Consider the following 20626-nt stretch of genomic DNA (forward strand, 5'->3'; position numbering starts at 1 on the left):
GACAAGGTGGGACCCCCAGGGACAAAGGGGAAAATCCCCAAAGCAAAAATTTAAACTTGGGCAGAGTTGTGGGGGGGAGGGGAGTCTTGTAAAGCAGCCCATGTAGCATAGCGAGGCAAGCTACCCAGGGCTGGCCTCGGGCCTCCCAGTCCCAGGCTCTGCTTAGCCAGGCTTTCAGGGGGTGGGAGTGGGGGGATGGGAGGTGGGTCTTGTCTCCTGCCAGGAAACCAGGAAATGCAGTAGGAAAAACTCCCCCCAGAGTGTGGTGTCCTCTCGCCAGCCTGGCGTCCAGCTGTTGGCTGCTTGTCCAGGTGGCAGCCCTGCTGACCCAGGTGATGGCTTCCTCTCAGCAACCTCATGAACATGGCAGCTGCTCACCTAGGACGAGGTGTGGAAGGCGGAAGAAGTGCAAGGAGAGAAAGGGCTGGCTGCTTGAAGATTGCCGGGGAGCCTGCATGCAGGCCTCCCTCCCTCTCAGGCTCCGTCCTCCAGAGCAGAGATCTCCCTGACCTTGCGTGTGTGCCCTGGGGTCCTGCCTCCACACTTTCATCCACGCAGATGGCCCTGCCTGGACCGCCTTCTCATTCTGTCTAAACCCTTCTAGTCCCACATCCTGTCCCACCTTCTCAGTAACACCCAATGCAGGAGGAAGGGAAGCTACCATTTATGTGACACCTCCTCTATCGACACCATGTTATTTCTTTCTTTTCTTTTTTTTTTAAATTAATCTCAGAGAGGAAAAGGAGGGAGAGAGAGATAGAGACATCAATGATGAGAAAGAATCATGGATTGGCTGCCTCCTGCACACCTCACACCGGGGATCAAGCCTGTAACCCAGGCATGTGCCCTGAGACCAGGAATCAAACCGTAATCTCCTGGTTCATAGGTCAACGCTCAACCACTGAGCAACATCAGCCAGGCTATTTCTTTTCTTTTCTTTTCTTTTTAAGTATCTGATGCACCCTGGCCAGAGTGGCTCAGTTGTTGGGTGTCATCCTATGCACAGAAAAGCTGCTGATTTGATTCCAGTTCAGGGCACATGCCCGGGTTTCTGGTTCGATACCAGGTAGGGGGCATGCAGGACGTGCCAATCAATGTCTTGCTCTCATATCGATGTTTCTCTCTCCCTCTCCCTTCTTCTCTCTCTTTCTTAAAAAAAAATTAATAACATAGTTACAATTTTAAAAAAATAAAAAGTGTCTAATGCAAATGTGGCAAAACATGAGCATTTGTTAAATCTGGGGGGGCGGGGGTCACTGATGCCTGCTGTCTTCTTTTCTGTAGGATTAAACTTTTTCATAATTAAAAATAAACAGAAAAGCTCACTGGCTGCAGAGAAGAAAAGCAGCTGGAAGGGGCCAGACTGTGTGTGAGGGAGTCCTGGTGAGAACCCTGTGGATTCAATGTAAAATCATGAGGGCTTGGCTGAGGGGCTGAGAGGAGGGATCTGCAGGGGTGTGAGATGGTACAGTAACGGAGAGAGGGAAGGGGGAGAAGGAAGAAGGAGGGGTCTAGAGAGGAGCCGGGTTTAGAACATGCTGAGGGGCGAGCACATGTGTGACTAAGTGGAAATGCCTTGAAGAGGCAGCCTGCAGGTCAGCTCGTATTCTGTCTGTCTCCACTCCCTCAGCCCCACCCTGAACCAAGTGACTTGCCCGTGGCCGGTGTTCAACAAACACGGTCAGGTGCTCACCCACCCCCACCCTCTAGTTGATGACAGAGGCTTGGACCACAGAGGGCTGCCCCTCACTGGGAGAAGATGCCCAAGGGAGAGCAGAGCCCTGCCCCAGGTCTATTTCTGGTGCCCTACCTGACCCAGATTAAAACAGCTGGTGGGGTATTCTGGGGCCAGTCTGACCCTACAAAGGGCACTTCCTTTCCTGGGCAAATGCCCACTGCTTAGCTATTTCTAGCGGGGACAAGGTGGGGCTGGCATGGGCTGGGGAGGGATTAGGTGATGGGACAGACAGATGAGGCCCAGGAGACCCCCAGTCCAGCCAGAGAAGGGGAAGAAGGGAAAGAGCAGCCGGAGGTCCCTGCCCTCTGCGTGCCCAGCCACCCTGGGCCCCCCTCGCTGGGGCAGCCTGGGTGAGGGCTGGGAGCTCTGCCAGCCCCCTGCGCTGGGCACAGCATGGCACAAGGAAGGGAGACTGCAGTCACATCTCCCCGGGAGGGGAACAGCCAATGGTTGGCCATCATGCATGGGTGTCCCCTGGAGGCAGGACACACTTCCCATCGGGGTGGCAAAACTGTCAGCTAATTCCCAAAGGAATGCCTGCACACGAGCACTTTCAGAAAAAGGATTCATTAGAGGCCCCACACTCCCCTGAGAAGGGGAAGAGCCCCCTCCCCTCCTTAGGGTTTTGCCTTGAGGGTGCAGACTTGCCAAGCCCCTCACTCGTCAAAGTCAGTGACCCCCACATAGACCAGGGTCAGGCTGCCACATGCCCTTCTCCCAGATCCTGCATGGGATGTGGCAGCACCCCGTGGGAGAGACTGACAAGAGGACACAGACTGGCAAAGACGTACCTACCAGCACCACAGAGGCTGGGGGAAGGCCACCGCTGCTCCCAGAGATAGGCCTGGTCTCAGAGAGCCTTGGGGAGATACAGAGACACAAGTAGAAAAATGGGACAGGAAGAGACAGAGAGAGCGCCGCAGAGAGAATCCAAGACTCAGGAGCAGAGGAAAGGATGAGCATCCTCACAGAAACGAGGCCTTCTCCGGCCAGGGCAGGGGATCAGGGCGGCATCCAGCCCAGCGGCCAGTCTAGCCCCACCTGCTCGGAAGGCTTCCTGGTGAGGGAGGGAAAGCACTCCCCTCTCCTCCGAGGTGCCAGGGCCTCCCAGGCCACCTCTGCAGGGCTCTGGCCCAGGTCGGGGCCAAGAGCCCCGAGTTATGACTGTCGATGGGCACGAGGGGTTTGGTGAGTGGGTTCCAGAGCAGACGGCCAGGTCTGGACCCTGCCCCCCACTTGAAGGGAGGATGGCTCTGCGGCTCCACCCTTCCCCACCCAAACTTCATGGCCAAAAACCCTAGGTGTTCTGAACTCGCCTAGCATCCCAGCTGCACCCCAAAATACATAAAACAAAAGACAGACCCTCACATGTTTTGAGTCGTCCTACACGTGGAGATTTCCCGGTCCACCTCTCACATCCTGGTCCCGCCCCAATGCAATGAAGGATGAAGGGGCACGCACAGAGGGGTCCCTCCACCCTCCCACCGGGGCTTCCTCCTCACAAGGCTCCACGATGAGGAGCAGAGCCCTGGGAATCTGTGGTAAGCAACCCGGTCTCCTTGGGGAGCCAGACAGGCCGGCCTTCAGCAGAGATGCCCCCTCGGGAGACCAGCGGGCACTGTCTCAGCGGGAAGAATGGCCGCTTGTTGTGCGCCTGAACCATCCTCTCTGCAGGCATCTCCACTCCAGCCCATACACCAGCCTCATGCTTCCTGTTTGGTTTGGGTGTGTTTTTTTTTTTTTAAAGTATATCTGAATGTGGTCCATTTAGCCCCAGGGACCCCCCTGCCCCACCCCCACTCCTAGCCTCCGCCCCAGCCCCCCGCCAGCACTGAGCTCAGGCTTCCAGCGTAGCTGAACTGGCCACTTTGTTCTGCTGGGCACCAGATAAACGCTCCCTAATTAGCAGACGGAGCCAAACCCTGGCCTGGGTTTCGGGCTGTCTCCTGGCCAGCCCTGGAGCATTCATTTACTGCAGTTCAGGGGTGCCTAAGACCCTTTCATGCTGGGACAATGTCCCCCTAGTTCAGGCTGAACAGACATACTTGCACATGGAACCACCAGAGACAACAACAGGAATGACCACCGTCCTCATAATGCTCCCGGCTCGGTGGGGAAGGTTCCGGAGCCTTGCTTCCTGGAAATCTCACCACCACTCTCAGCAGCTTCTGCAGCTGGAGTCACCTCACAATGAGAAGGCTGAGGCTCTGGGAGGGTCAGGTCATCGCCCAGGGTCACAGCTGGGAAGAGGGGAGACGCACACCCGCAATCTGTCTGATAAAGGCTGGGCTTCCCATCCCTGCGAGACACTGCCCCACTCAGAAGCGGGAAGCCGGCACCAGAAACCCCGCAAGCTCTTCTGAGAGCCTGCTGTCACCCAGCACGGGGGTTTCAGAAAAACCGAAAATCTTCCCTAGCTCCAGCTAAGTTGAGGATCTGAAGGAGACAGTGCCAATTCTCCACCAAGTCCTCCATGGCCTGGTCTCAGGGAATGTCCTGAGATGCAGGAATCGCAGCCCCTGTCATCACCTGGGGGCTGAGGTCCAGCTGGGTGGCGGGCAGCTGGCGAAGGGAACCCTTGCCGCTGGCATCTCTGGGTCACCCAGCTGGTGGCAGTTTGCCTGCCAAAGGGAAGAACAAACTCTTCCCTCAAACAAGCCACGGCCCAGGCTCCCACAGCTCACCCTGGCTGTCCCGCATGCCTGGGTCCACGGGAGTCAAAGCTAAACCGACCGTTGCCATTGTGAGGATGGGGATTCCGAGGATGCCAAGACCACCAGGCCCCACATCCAGGAGCTGCCTCAGAAGCAGGCTGGAATGCCCCCGGCACGCAGGCCTGATGGCAGCCGTCTGCACCTCGGGCGGCTCGTTCTGTGCCTCCACCCTGATTCTTCCACCACCTGGCGGGTCCAGCTCAGGCCAAGGCTGTCAGCCTGGCTTTTCCCCACAGGACGACCCTGACTTTTCCTCTCCTGGTCCCAGTACCAAACCCAGTGCCAGGCATGTAGCTGGCACTCCTCCAATGTGGCTTGAAATTCCCTCCTGCAGGAAGGGAGTGACTTAGTCACAGCTGAAGGCTTCACAGAACGTACTATGTACACACATGCACTCCACTCACCTGGCCATCACCGAAGGTCTTCCTTCCCTCCATTCTCCAGTTTGGAGGGGGACACTGTCCCCCACCCACTTTCCAGCCAACTTTCCTGTTGAATATCCAAGGAGGTGTAGATAGGGGCAGAGCTAACCTGGGACCAGAGGAGGAGGGAGGTGACTGAAGCCGCAGCTGCACTCCAGAGCCTCCCAATGTAACACTCAAACACACCCTGACATGACACCCTTATGCTGGGAAAACAAGGTGTGCAGCTCTGGGCGGTCATGCAGGTGGTGAGGCCTGACTCAGACGCTGCCTCTGGCAGAGCTGGGGCTTATTATCCAAGGAGAGAGGCGGGCGGTGGAGGGCAGGACACATGGGCTAAGCTTCAGGAAGCAGCCGATCCTGTGAGAGAGCTCTGCCAGACCTTTGCAGGAGCTGGAGAGAAATGTGCTCTCTGCACAGGTATCTCCTCTCCACCGAGGGTGGATGATCCCTCCCCCAGACAGGAGCTCCCTCGATGATGCAACAGGGACAAAGAGAAAGAGGACTTCAGCATGGGAGGCTAGCACTCCAGACTGGAATGGACCAGAAGCTAAGGACTGCCTGAGTTCGAGTCCTGCTGTCACTTGCTGGCCCTGGAATTTGGACAAGTCACTTCTCCTCTTAGGGCCTCATTTCCTCATCTGTCAAATAAAGGAAATGCACTACATCAGGGGGTGGCCAAGAAGTATCATCTCAAGGTGCCATTGCCAGCTGATGGGTAGTGTCTTCCTAAAGGTAATTCGTTTTGTTTTGAAATATATTTTATTGATTTTTTACAGAGAGAAAAGGAGAGGGACAGAGAGCTAGAAACATCGATGAGAGAGAAACATCGTTTCAACTGCCTCCTGCACACTCCCTACTGGGGATGTGCCCGCAACCAAGGTACATGCCCTTGACCGGAATCGAACCTGGGACCCTTCGCGGTCTGCAGGCCGACGCTCTATCCACTGAGCCAAACCAAACCGGTCAGGGCTCGTTTTGTTTTTTTAGAAAGATTCTGAGACGACGATTGGGCTCATGACCGATGAACAATGTCTGCATGGGCACGGCATGGGAATGTGCCATGGTCAATCAATGATGTCTGTTGTGGGCAGGAGAGAAGATTGGCAGTATGAATGCCAGAGACTTATCCTCCTGCTTGATAACCTCTAAGAGTCTTCTGGCTGTAAAACTTACAATTCCACCGACTCCCCAGCAGACATGGTTAATGCTGGTTGGCAAGCGTGCACCTCCCATGTTGTGACGTTTGCACACAGCTCCTCCCTCCCTAAGGGATGTTTTTGTCAGCCCCGCAGGACAGCCCCCATGCCCACACTCACAAGACTTCACCCAGAGGTCAGAGCCAGTGAGCAGTGCCAGGGTTTAATACCCAGAGGACATTCTGGCTTCTCTTCCAACTTTCCCCGTGTCCACAAAGGGGCTTCTCCGTTGTGAGAGAATCCTGCCCTCGCCCCAGGGAGAGGCTGAGTGACCAGCAACGGGCAAAGATGGCTCCTGACTTGCTGGTGCACAAGAGGAGTCTGTCTCATCTGACTGGCCCTTATGTCTCCTAGGAACTTCCTCGAGGCATGTGCCTGGACCACCTAAACACCACGGGTCAAAAGCACACAGGTACCTAAAAAGGTGCTTCACAGACCAAGAATTCATCTGCACAGGAAAAGATTAAGTTCTGGGCTGAGTATCAGATGCCGTTCTCTCCTCTCTCTGAAACCTTGGGCTCTGCCCAGTGCAAAGTTCTCCTGATGGCAGGCCCCACCGAAGGTGGTTCTCAGGGGCCCTGCCCACTTCTCGGGGGCTCATTTCCCTTTATGCACAGAGGAGTGGAGGCCCTCCCCAGTGTACTCTGCCCACGGCCACCACCCCTCTTCCTGCGCCTCTCTCCATCTGTTCTGGACCTGCCAGGCCCCCATGTACAAGGTTGCTCCTATACCTTCGGGGTTGGGGAAAATGCACAAAAAGGGGTCACTATACAAACTCTATGCAAACTCCATCTGTTTGGATGGGGGGCGGGGGGAGGAGTAAACACACACACACACACACACACACGCACGCACACACACACGCACACACACACACACACACACACACGCACAAAACTTTTAATGTGTTCTAGCCGCACACAGAGTTACCCCAGGATTCCAACTTAGTGGCAAACTGCTTTCCATCCTGAGCTGCCTGGAGGTACCACTGTACCAAGCCCTCCCCTCCAGACACTCCTTGGACAGCAGACACAGCCCTCCTCTGCCCCAGTCCATCTCAGCCCAGAACCTACAGGAGGGGAAATGAGGAGAGACAAGACGAAGCTGGAGGTCACCCTCGGACCACGGGGACCAGATGAAGGGGAGTGGCTGAGGCAGGAGCCGGCTCCCCAGGGGAGGGGAAACCTGCCACGGAATTTCCAGGAGCTGCTGGAATACCCACAGGGCTCCCCTGGAATCCCCGTGTTGCATCGGGAATCTGAAAGATGCCTCTTTCCAAGAGCAAAGAAACACTGTTGACCAATAATTTCTTTTTAAAAAGAAGTGTTTTCCTAACAGTGTTGCTGGGGAAAAGGTGGGGTTGATTATTACCCTTTGGAGGTGAAAGTGTTTACCTGGAAAACCCTAAACACCACCACTTGCCTCCCTGACCTGGAGGCAGACTGAGCTCTGTGGTGAAAGTGAAGTCTGTATAAATGGGGCACAGACGGTAGGGGGGATGTCCAGCTACTTTCTCTTGGCGTTAACTTTCTAAAGGCCTAACTGGTGAGGTTTCAGCTTTCCCATCTGAAGTCCCCATGACAGTCACGATTCTAAGGGCTTTTTGTTTTGTTTTTTAAGTATTTTTATTGATTTCAGAGAGCAAGGGAGAGGGAGAGAGAGATAGAAACATCAATGATGAGAGAGAATCATTGATCAGCTGCCTCCTACACACTCCCCTCTGGGGATTGAGCCCACAACCCGGGCATGTGCCCTGACCTGGAATGGAACCATGACCTCCTGGTCCATAGGTCAACGCTCAACCATTGAGCCACCGCGGCTGGGCCCTAAGGGCTTTCTTTATATGGGTTGTCTCGTTTTATTCTTAACCTACTTTGAAGAGCTTTTCTGGTTGTAAAACTTACCATGAGGCAGGGTTGTTTTTTTTTTATTATCCTCATAATATAGATGAGAAAACCCTGGCACAGAGAGATTAAAGAACTCACCACAGCCCGGCCAGCATGGCTCAGTGGTTGAGCATCAACCTATGAACCAGGAGGTCACGGTTCAATTCCGGGTCAGGGCATATGCCTGGGTTGTGGGCTTGATCCCCAGTGGGGAGCGTGCAGGAGGCAGCCGATCAATGATTCTCTGTCATCATTGTTGTTTCTATCTCTTTCTCCCTCTCCCTTCCTCTCTGAAATCAATAAAAATATATATATTAAAAAAAAAAACACACAAAAAAAAACTCACCCCAGGTTAGATACAGTTAGTACGAGCTGGAGCTGGTCTTGGAACCCAACCACCCTATCCTTGGAGTGCCTGCCCTTAAGCATGCATTCTATGGCCATGCAACTCAAAGTGTTTTGGCATGATGCAAGAACCACTGCCCAACTGCTTCTTGCCCAATACACAGTTCATGAGTCTTGAGCAACATTTGAATACGAGATTTCAGTTTGACAAGATAATATGGACAGGCCCCTGGGGTTTGCTGTATGGGTTCTAACCAGTTACATTCCATAGGAATGATCTAGAATGACGGTTCAGGCAATATGAGGCAATATGATTTTAATAATAATTTTCATTTTTTTCTCTTGTTAGATATGTTCTTTTTTAAAAATCTTTATTGTGGAAAGTATTACATATGTCCCCTTTCTCCCCCATTGACCTCTCCCAGCCTGCCCTGCCCACCACCACCAGGCCCTCACCACCCTACTGTCTGTGTCCATGGGTTATGCGTATAGGCATACAAGTTCATTGGTTGATCTCTTCCCACCCACCCACCCTCCCCTGCCTTCCCTGGTTCGACAGTCTGTTCAATGCTTCTATGTCTCTAGATCTATTTTTGTCCATCCCTTCACTTTCAGTCTGTGTGAGTCCTTTGTTCTGAGGTGGGTCTTTATTTGAGACCTCTCACTTTCTCTACCTCCTTATAGGTATCTTTTTATTATTAAATATTAATGTTGCAAATTAAATACGAGTTTCTGCTTTTAAAAAAAAAACACATTACACATAAGGCTAAGGTTCCTCTCTGACTGAGGCCTTTCTCCCACTGATGTCCCCAAACCACTTCCAGAGATAACTCTATTACCAATCTGCAGGGCATCCTTCCAGATCTTTTAAAAATATTCATATACTGCCCTAGCCGGTTTGGCTCAGTGGACAGAGTGCTGGCCTGTGGACTGAAGGGTCCTGGGTTCGATTCCCTGTCAAGGCACGAGCCCGGGTTGCACGCTTGATCCCTAGTAGAGGGCGTGCAGGAGGCAGCCGATCAATGATTCTCTCTCATCACTGATATTTCTATCTCTCTCCCTCTCCCTTCCTCTCTGAAATCAATAAAAAATATATTTTAAAATAAATAAATAAAAATATTCATATATTTACGCTGTGTATGTACTTGCAAAAGAAATCTTGTTTTTTCATAATTGCTATCATATTATAAATAGTTTTGAAGCTTACATTAGACATTCATTAACATTTCTTGGCGATCCATCCACAAAATTGAGATCAACCTCATTTGTTTTGAAGATTGCACAAGGCGGCATGAGAATACCCCAGTTTCTATAGCTGGTCACTGAAGTTGTGCCCCATTTTCACCAGGCAAACAACATGGCTTTCTGTGCCTTCCTGGGACTGGTGACTGACCTCAGTCAAGGACAAAATTCTCCTCTGTCCAGGGTGAGCAATCACAATGACCCACAGGCACTGCACTGCTGGAGCTAGAACTACCACACCAGGCACCAGAACTCTCTAGAATGCTTGGTCCAAAACTGTTCTTAGAACTTGGCAAGTTACCACCCCAGGCTTTGGTCCCCTTGCCATTAGTCTAGGGCAGTGGGTCTCAACCTTTCTAATGCCGCGACCCTTTAATACAGTTCCTCATGTTGTGGAGACCCCCAACCATAAAATTATTTTCGTTGCTATTTCATAACTGTAATTTTGCTACTGTTAATGAATTGTAATGTAAATATCTGTGTTTTCCGATGGCCTTAGGTTCTAGGGTCAATGATCTCAAACAACACAGAGTTTGCCTCGATGTTTAAAGGACAGAGCCTGCAGGAGAGACACTTCCCTCACCCTATTTTCTACTCTCAGGTTGATCCCTGGCACACACCAGGATCACCCCAGTTTAACCTCAGCTGAAGTCTGCTCTGGTCATCAAACCAAATTAAAGCTCACATAAATTTGATACATAGAAAAATCAACACAGATGTTTACATGCAAAGTGAGGGGCTTGGGATAGAACTCTTCTAATTTTAAAAATGCAGTTATCCTATAACTCTCCATACCATGCCCACACATCCATTTCAAGGCCAGTTATTAGTGATTTGGGATTATAATTTGTTCGCCCATCATTAGCCTGGCTATTTGAGAGCTGGAAAGTGAGTGTGACCCTGGGTGGGGTAATGGGTGCAGAGATGAATAAGGAAGAGAGAGGAAAACTCTTCAGGAAAGGTTAAGTTCTTTAGAGCCAATAAGCAAACCTAAACAACCTTCTTGACTCCATCTTCCAAGCTGTGTGGGGGGAGCTCAGGGGCCTCTCCTGTCTCTGATCAAATATTGACCCTGTGCACTCACTGGCCGGAGTTCAGACTAAAGGGCCAGCAGCACCATAGAGCCAATGTTTGCAGAGTAATTACTGCTGCAGTAATTGCCTTGTAGGTCAGATTGTGAAACAACCTTCAATGGAGCCTTCCGGTCCTTCCTGGTGGGGCCAGGCCTTGGGGGAGATACTTAACAGGGAGGGAGCTGTGCAAGGAAATTTAGAGAGGCTGGAAATGGGGTCCAGCTGCCAGTGAGAAGGCAACTGGAGAGCATCCGTGGCCCTTCGCCCTCCTCCTTCTCTCCTTAACTGCTCCTCCACGTAATCTAAGCTCTTTATAGCCAAACAGGCTTCAACATCAGGCCTTGTCCTGGCCAGCTTGAAGACCAATTTCCACTTGAAGACCAAGAACCTCTCCTCTCCCTGTCCTCAACTTGACACCTAAAATGCCCTTAGAAGCCCTTTCTAGTGACTGAGCTGGTTTCCAAAAGAACATAGGCCAGATCAAGCCTGCGTGTGTCCCACGTGGTCTAAAGCAGCACAGTCCTATACAACTTTCTGGGATGACAGAAATGTTCTGTGTTTGCTCCATACCTAGCCACTAGTCACTGAAGCTACTGAGCACTTGCTATGTAGCAAGTGTGACCAAGAAACTAAATTTAATCTTATGTAAATGAATTAAACTTAATCTTTAAATTTAAATTTTTAATATTTTAAATTTAAACTCAAATAACTGCATGTGGCTGGTGGCTACTGCATCGGAGACAAAGGTCTAAAGCCTCCATCGCCAGCACCTCCCAGTGGGCGGGAAGAGGGGCTGGGTTCGGTGAGCAGCCCCTGTGTGTGGAGGGGACAGAATCACTGGGTCTGAAGGCTCAGAGGCAGAAGATATGGGGAGAGAGGAAGGGTTGGGACCAAGTAGAGGGCCTTATCCAATTAGAAAGTCTTATCCTGGTGCCCATGGAAGGATTTCAGGGGGGTGTGAATGACCAAAAAGGCTATTAGAATTGTGTATGTATCTTCATGCATTTGTCTGGGGAGAAAGTCTTGCTTTCATTAGAAGCATAAAAGCTTCCCTGATCCCCAAAATAAAATAAGATAAAATAACTTCCTGATCTGTCAGATAAAACTTACTTCTGCAGGGAAGCCTGCCCTGATCCCACAGGATAAGGTTTCCCTATAATATGTCTCTGGTACTTTTATTTGTAGCGTTTGGAATAGTATAAAAGAATATATGTATTTTCACTAAAATCTGTCTTCCCTCACTAAGCTAGAAGTCCCATAAAGGCAGTAACCAGATCTGCTCTGGCTCATCAATAAATCTCCAAATCCTGGCATACTGCCTGGGACATAGAAGTAAGGCTCTTAAGACTGGATAGATTGAGGATAGATGAATGAATGGACAGACAGAAGGAAGCAGGCATAAATGAATAAACAAAGAAATAAATTAGGAACACACTTTATCCTGATAACTATAATTCCCAAAAAACAACCAAATTTTCCCAAACTGGATGGAGGTGTGTGGCTATATCACTCCAGGCTGCTGTCACCAATCAAAACCATATGGAGCCCGGCCAGTGTGGTTCAGCGGTTGAGTGTTGACCTATGAACCAGGAGGTCATGGTTCTGTTCCCTGTCAGGGCACATGCCCAGGTTTCGGGCTCAATCCCCAGTAGGGGGTGTGCAGGAGGCAGCCAATGGATGATTCTCTCTCACTGATAGTTTCTATCTCTCTTTCCCTCTCCCTTCCTCTCTGAAATCAATAAAAATATATATTTTTTAAAAACATATGGACATCTTTGTTTCCCCTGCCCAAGAAGAATGCTCTTTCCCTCCTCTTCATTCCATAGCATGTGGCTTATATCTCAATCCATTGTATATTTCATCTACAGTGGACTCAATTGTGCAAAGCCTACTTTCCCCACAAGATTCCCCACAAGATATGGACTCCTAAAGGGAGGGACTTTGTCCTTCTGAGTCTGAGCGTTCCTCAGCCTATGCTGGAGGCCTTGGCATAGGCCAGTTCACTCTTACCCAGAGCCAACCTCTTTGCATCCTCCCCCTACCCCCCCGCCACACACACACACACACCACTCACAGTCACAGCAATACTGCCAGATTTAGCAAGTGAAAACAAAGGACACGCAATGAAATTTGAATTTCAGATAAACAATGAACAATTTTTTTTAGCATAAGTATGTCCCATGCAATATTTGGGGCAAGGGCACGTACCTAGGTTGCAGGTTCCTCCCTGGCCCAGACCATGGTTGGGGTGCATGCAGGAGGCAACCAATCAATGTGTTTCTTTCACATAGATATTTCTCTCTGTCCCCTCTCTTCCACTCTCTAAAAATCAACGGATGGAGGGGGTTAATGGGAGAGGGGGGAAAGGAGGACATATGAATACTTTCAACAATAAAGATTTTAAAATAAATAAAAATAAAAATCAATGGAAAAAATAGCCTCAGTTGAGGATTTAAAAAAAAGTGTGAGTGGTGGGGGTAGAAGGGGAATATGTAGGGTGGAGACATGGGGGCTGTGTAGATGTGGATGCTGCAGTGGAGAGAGATGGAGAAATAGCATCCTTCAAATGCTACCTGGCTGTGGAGTGTGAAGGGCAGGGCATGGCAGTCCATCTCCAGGTTTGCCCCACAGAGGGAAAAGGACACTGGAGGTACCCATGCTATTCCAAGTGGAACTGGATGTGCACACACCCCACAGCCTTTGGTCCAGTGCCAGAGGAGGTCAGGGCCACTTGGTATCACTTTGCACATGACTCCCGGGTTACATTAGAAAGCTGGGCCCGAGCCCAGCTTTGGCTCAGTAAATAGGGTCCCAGGTTTGATTCTGGTCAAGGGCACATGCCCAGGGTTGCGGGCTCAGTCCCCAGTAGGGGTTGTGCAGGAGGCAACCAATCAATGATTCTCTCTCATCATTGATGCTTCTATCTCTCTCCCTCTCCCTTCCTCTCTGAAATCAATAAAAATATTTTTTAAAAAGAAAGAAAGCAAGCTGGGGGTCTAAGGCCACCAGGAGAAAAAGATAATTTTTAAAGAGGGATAAATAAGAGAGGCAAGTGTGGGAAGACCCACACTGGGGACAGTGAAATTAAGTTGTGGGAGGGAGGTGACCTAGGCGTCCCTCAAAGGGGTATTCAGTTCCACTGCTACTACTTGAACACTGTGTATAAACCCCCAAATGGTGCCCAAGTAGTACAAGATGTGAGTGTGTTCAGCTCAGCGGATCTTTGCTGGGAGTCCAAGCTGGGTGGACTGACACTGTAAGTAAAGATGTACATACACACTCTTTTTCTGGGGAGATCCACCAGATTCACAAAGGGATCTGTGGTCCCCAGAAGGCCCAGAACCATGAGTTGGTAAAGGCAGCTTAGCAGCTTCCCCCAAGCTGGCTTAGTCAGTCCAAGATTTGCAGGGTTCCAAGGTGGGGCTCCACCAAAAATGGAAAGAACAAAGCCATTCTGAGGATAGCCACCTGGGAGCCACATCCCGACTCCCAACACACTCCTGCTCTGCCCCTGCGGCAAGCTCCAGAGAGAGCCTGTGGCTCACAGGACTCTGAACACTGGCACAGGCCAGGGCACAAAGCAACTCTTGAGCACAAAGTGGAGCCAAGGAGGGGAAACAAGAAAGCAACAGTCCATTCACCCGCAGCCCAGCATCCTTGGCTCCTGCTAATACCACTAGCCAACCTAGTGGGTAACTCACTATAGACAACCAGAAAAAATATGGATTCACTCATTTAATCCTCCCAATAATCCTACTGGGTGGGTACTATTTTGAATCTTCATTCTACAGATGAGAAAATAGAGCCCAGAGAAGTTATGGAACCTGTCTGGAATTACACGGTGACAGAACCAGAAACCAGTCCCAGGCAATGTGTCCCCAGTAACTAAGCTTTAAGTCATTCTCTCATACAGCTTCTCAGAAAACTGAATTCCAAGGGCCATGAGTGACCAGGGACAGAGTTAGCAATGTCATGTGTCCTTTCTCTATAGGAGCTACCATATTAAAATCAGTGGCCCACCATGTGTCCCTGGATCCGGGTGAGGCCTCGTGCACCTAGGCCCGGGTGAGCCCAAGTGGCCCTGGGTCGGGGAGAGGCCAAGCGTCCCTGGGTCCGGGTGAGACCATGTGTCCCAGGATCCGGGTGAGGCCTCGTGCACCTAGGCCCGGGTGAGCCCAAGTGGCCCTGGGTCTGGGAGAGGCCAAGCGTCCCTGGGTCCGGGTGAGACCATGTGTCCCTGGATCCGGGTGAGGCCTCGTGCACCTAGGCCCGGGTGAGCCCAAGTGGCCCTGGGTCTGGGAGAGGCCAAGCGTCCCTGGGTCCGGGTGAGACCATGCGTCCCTGGATCTGGGTGAGGCCTCGTGCACCTAGGCCCGGGTGAGCCCAAGTGGCCCTGGGTCTGGGAGTGGCCAAACGTTCCTGGGTCTGGGTGAGACCATGTGTCCCTGGATCCGGGTGAGGCCTCGTGCACCTAGGCCCGGGTGAGCCCAAGTGGCCCTGGGTCGGGGAGAGGCCAAGCGTCCCTGGGTCCGGGTGAGACCATGTGTCCCTGGATCCGGGTGAGGCCTCGTGCACCTAGGCCCGGGTGAGCCCAAGTGGCCCTGGGTCTGGGAGAGGCCAAGCGTCCCTGGGTCCGGGTGAGACCATGTGTCCCTGGATCCGGGTGAGGCCTCGTGCACCTAGGCCCGGGTGAGCCCAAGTGGCCCTGGGTCGGGGAGAGGCCAAGCGTCCCTGGGTCCGGGTGAGACCATGTGTCCCAGGATCCGGGTGAGGCCTCGTGCACCTAGGCCCGGGTGAGCCCAAGTGGCCCTGGGTCTGGGAGAGGCCAAGCGTCCCTGGGTCCGGGTGAGACCATGCGTCCCTGGATCCGGATGAGGCCTCGTGCACCTAGGCCCGGGTGAGCCCAAGTGGCCCTGGGTCTGGGAGAGGCCAAGCGTCCCTGGGTCCGGGTGAGACCATGTGTCCCTGGATCCGGATGAGGCCTCGTGCACCTAGGCCCGGGTGAGCCCAAGTGGCCCTGGGTCTGGGAGTGGCCAACCGTTCCTGGGTCTGGGTGAGACCATGTGTCCCTGGATCCGGGTGAGGCCTCGTGAACCTAGGCCCGGGTGAGGCCACGTGCCCCTGGGTCTGGGAGAGGCCAAGCGTCCCTGGGTCCGGGTGAGACCATGCGTCCCTGGATCCGGATGAGGCCTCGTGCACCTAGGCCCGGGTGAGCCCAAGTGGCCCTGGGTCTGGGAGAGGCCAAGCGTCCCTGGGTCCGGGAGAGACCATGTGTCCCTGGATCCAGGTGAGGCCTTGTGCAACTAAGCCCGGGTGAGGCCACGTGCCCCTGGGTCTGGGAGAGGCCAAGCGTCCCTGGGTACGGGTGAAGCCAGATCCTGGGTCCGGGTGAGGCCGTGCGCCCCTGGATCCATCCGGGTGAGGCTGGGTCCCAGGCCCGGGTGAGACCACGCGCCCCTTGGGTATGGGTGAGGCCACGTGCCCCTTAGTCCAGGTGACGCTGTGCCCCTGGGTTCGGCCGAGACCAAACCAGAGGGAGTCGGACCTCCATTACCACCATTTGTCCACCATCCAGAGCTGAGGGGTCAGTGCTGACATGTACACATAAGGAACTACTGGACATCGAAATTGGGTCTCAAAAGAACTGTTGGTCCAGGGGGAAGCTCGCTACAGATTGATTCATTTGCCTGTCAGCATAAATATTATTGCTCGTCTCACATTCAGTTCTTATTAGTATATATCTAGTGACATTTTATCTTGTTCATCTAGAGGAAATGATGAACAACATAGACTGAGGAACAAGAACAGAACCAGAAGCAAGGAGGCATCGATCGGACTATCGGGCCTCAGAGGGAGGATAGGGGAGGGTAGGGGGAGGGTGGGGGGAGGGGGAGAGTTCAACCAAAGGACCTGTATGCATGCATATAAGCCTATCCAACGGTTAAGTTCAACAGGGGATTGGGGCATGCGTGGGGAGAGGGGTGGGATGGGAATGGGGGGATGAGGACAAATATGTGACACCTTAATCAATAAAGAAATTAAAAAAAAAAAAAAAAAAAAAAATCAGTGGCCCTGATAAATAAGAAAGGTTTTCCCAAATGCACGTCACTAAGTCATCATGCCAAGAGTTTTGTAAAATGGGTTCACGAAGATGCTATGTTTGGCTCAAAGGTTAAATTCCAAAGAACCATCCCAAACCCTCCCCCAACTGCAACTACAAGGTGACGATGACACAAGCGTGCAGGCCTGGCCATGCTCATGGCTAGGGCCAGCACATCACACAAGCCACTCCATGCCATGTGTCCTCTCCCGACACAGGAAATGAGCCTCCAGGCCAGGGAGAAGTTGGGGCAGCAGCATTCCTTTCTTGTTAGATTCTGTAACTAGGAAGGGGGTAGGGGAACAGAACAGAGAGAGGGGAAGAAAAGTTCTGTTTGAGAGTTTCTGCTGACTCTCAGACCCCTCTGGCTCATCAATGAGTCCTTTCAGGGTTCCCTCTCCCCCAACTAAGTTATCATTTCCTGTCCAGCACACTACACCCATTGATGGGGTATCAGCAAATCCCACCAGTTTATGCCGGAAGGATCCAAGGAGATTGGACAGGAACTGGGGAGGGAAGAGGAAGAAGGCAGGAGGGTAAGGAGTGGCTTTCAATCCACATTCAATGGGATATTCAATCCCATATTGGTGGATTAAGAGAAGATTTGTAATACAGGAAGCTGGCTCTCCTCATAGGTTATATAATAAGGACAATGGGATAAAATCAGGTACTTGGGGGCAAATATGCAAGCCTGGCCTTTCCAAGATGACTCATCACCAAAAGCCTACAAAGGAAGGAATAGACCTTGGTTGTGAGGGCCAGGGATGGGAGTCTCTTCGTTGTGTTTTTATTGGCCTAAACTAGGCTCAGAGCCCTAAGGAAGAATCTAGAATCTCTCAGCTTTCCCTTCCTTATATGGGAAGGGTGGCTGCTCAGCTCACAATGATTCTGCCTGGTCTGGTACCTATGCCATATATAAGGATGGGCCCCCAAGTGGCCACATCTGTGCTATATGACCCTCTACCTCCTCAGCCATACTAATTGGTCCAGAGAGGGCACCTGACCAAGTTGGGCCAATCAGCTTCTTCCCTGGAATTTTTCAATTTGGATGTGGGAGACAGTCTCTGCTGTTGGGAACCACAAGATATGAAATTTAGGAGCTGTTGACAGGATATGAGGTAACAGAAGCTAAAGGCAGTGCTCAGAGAGAAGCAGAGATAAGACAGAGGGAGAGTAACCCTGGTTTCAAGTTTTCCTTAGAGCCACTGCCTCAAATCGCCTCTTTACCATCTGGTTGACTGAATAAATTTCTCTGGTATATCCTTCCAACCAAGTCTCCTCTTTGTCTAAGTGAATATGAGTATAAAACTATCACCTGTAACCCAAAGAGGCTTAACCAGATTAGCTGGTATCAAGGGAGGTGTTTGCAATGGATTTGTGGGATCCATATCAGCATCCCCGTGTGAACACACCTGTGTATATTAGAGAGACACACATACTGTCCACACATACAAATAGGACAGCAGAGGCTTATTCGGTTAGACAGACACAGTGGTATGCTCAGTTTGTGTCTGTAGTTCAAGAAATGGCTTGTTTTCGGTTTCGGTCTTTTCTGTATGTTTGCTTTTCTTTGCCTTCAATGATGCGGTGGCTTGTGTCTCACTCTGGATGTTTATAGACATGTCTGCTCATGTACACAGCACTCTCAGCCATCTTCCTGCCTCTCCACCCTCATTCCTACCAACCAGGCAAAGAAGAGTGACAAAGCATGACTGTTAAGACCATCTGATGAAGTCAACAAAGCCCCAAGTGTTTGCCTGCAGTGTCCTAAACTGAGCCAAGTCCAGCTCGACCATCCAGGTTCCCCCATCTGTCCCTCTGCTCTGACCTGAGCTCTGTGGGGGTTTTCCAGATGAGTGAGAACATGGGAGAGGCCAGCCCACCGGAAACTAGGGCCGCAGAGAGAACTGGGCACAATTTGAGCTCAGACCAACTCACCTGCAGGTCAAAGAACTTGCTGTACCTCCGGTAGATGGTCTGGGACGTGGAGTCGGACCAGGTCACGTTGATGATGTATACCTGTGGGGTAAAAGTAAGAGCAGGTGAGTGGGTGACTAAGGCTGGGCTTCAAGTGGTACCAGGCACCATTTAACATGACTGTGGGTGCTCCGTGGTCAGGACCATTCTTTTTCTCATCTCTGTCCCCAGGACCCAGTGCGGTGTCAGGTACATGTCAATGCTACACACATATGTCTAAATATACACACAGACACACACACATCTAGAAGGGTAATCAATAAAATGCTAAGGATGACTATCTTAGGAGAATAGAATTACAGGTGGTTTTCATTTCCTTCTTTTCATTTATATGTACTTTATACAATGAACATAAAATTGGGGTTGTTAAAAAAAATTTTTAAGTAGCTAATTTCCACTGGTTCTCGAACTTTGGGGTGAATGAGAGTCTGTAAGGGGCCTTTCACAGTTGCAGGTGCCAGGGCCCCACCCTCTGAAATTCTGCATAAGTAAACTTGGGTTTTGGGGGACTCGGGCATTTACATTTTATTTTATTTTTTAAAACTTTATTTTTAAACAGTAGTTTTAGGTTCACAGCAAAATTGAGTAGAAAATACTGCGTTCCCATATTCTACCCACCAGGCACAGTCTCTCCCATTATGAACATCCCCACCATAGTGGTACGTTTGTTGCAATCGAACATCAATAGTTTTAACAAACTGCTCTGGGGTATTCTGCCACAGCTGATTCTCAGAACTCGCTTGGAAAACCACTCAGGAGACCGCAGCATTTCAGACCTGCGACTCCTCTCTATCCTTAAGTCTTAGCTCAGTGCATTTCAGCCTGGCACAGAGCTGGCACAGAGCGGGCGCTCAGAAAACATTCTGCTCTGTTGAACAACCAAGCTGACCCTCTGGATGACAAGTGGATTTGCAAGAGAGATGTTGGCGCATGGAAGATGGGTAAACTTTTCAGAGATGAAGGTATTTCAGGACTCCATTTCCAATGTCCCCTCGGTTCCCAAGCTCAGTCAGGCTCTCCAAGGCCGCTGCTTCAGGTGGCTCTGGAAGGCTCCCTTGCCTAGGAGGTGGCTGGAGGAAAGAAAGCCCCCTCCCTACACAATCTGGCCTCTGCTCTCACCATTTTTATCCCTTTCACCAGAACCCACACCAAACGCATACCCTCCTGGGAGAGGCGTCAGTTAGAGCGAGGGGATCCTCTCACACAACCTCAAGGCGGCTCTGCTGAATGAAAATCACCTGGGAGCTTAATACAAACTCATATCCCCAGGCCTCTGTCTAGCAATTCTGAATCGGTGGTCTGGGGGATTCTACGAATGAGGAGAACAAAGTGGGCAGAGAAGCTGGGGGTCTCGACCCCCGTGAGAAGGAAGGAATGTTAGCAAAGAGGAACAGCATTTAGATACTTGGGCATCAGGGAAGCTGACGTCACCATGAAGAAGGGCTGTCTTAGTCTGCTTGGGCTGCTCTAACAAAATACCATCCACAAGGCCGCCTAAACTACAATCATTTATTCTCACAGTTATGGAGGCTGGAAGTCCAGGTTCAAGGTCCCTGGTGAGGACCCACTTTCTGGCTTGCAGATGGCGGCCTTCTTGCTGTGCCCTCACATGGTGGAGGGAGGGGGCTCTGGTCTCTTCCTCTTCTTATAAGTGCACTAATCCCAGAATTGAGGCTCCACCTCATGATCTCATCGAAGCCTAATCACCCCACAGGCCCCAGCTCAATACCATCACACTGGGGACTAGGGTTTCAACGTATGAATTGGAGGAGGGGTACAAACATCCAGATCACAGCCAGGGTTTTGCACATAGAGGTGAGGCTTTCTGTCTGGCTTCTCCATTAACAGCCAAGGAAGTGAGCTCAGAAAACAGTCCCTTCTTCCCTCTAACCCCCAAGTCAGAGTTAGCCCCGCGCAGGGTGGCGTGTTT

General features: G+C 51.3%; 1 protein-coding gene across 1 annotated transcript in view; it reads right to left on the bottom strand.

The window, feature by feature from the left end:
- SH3PXD2A (SH3 and PX domains 2A) overlaps positions 1-20626 on the bottom strand; it is a 222551-nt gene that overhangs the window by 154554 nt on the left and 47371 nt on the right. Inside the window, exon 2 of the mRNA XM_028149383.2 lies at positions 18658-18738. Coding sequence (XP_028005184.2) covers positions 18658-18738 — 81 coding nt within the window. The remainder of the gene's footprint in view (positions 1-18657; positions 18739-20626) is intronic.

Source organism: Eptesicus fuscus, chromosome 17 (genome assembly GCF_027574615.1).
Source record: "Eptesicus fuscus isolate TK198812 chromosome 17, DD_ASM_mEF_20220401, whole genome shotgun sequence".
Lineage (NCBI taxonomy): Eukaryota > Metazoa > Chordata > Mammalia > Chiroptera > Vespertilionidae > Eptesicus > Eptesicus fuscus.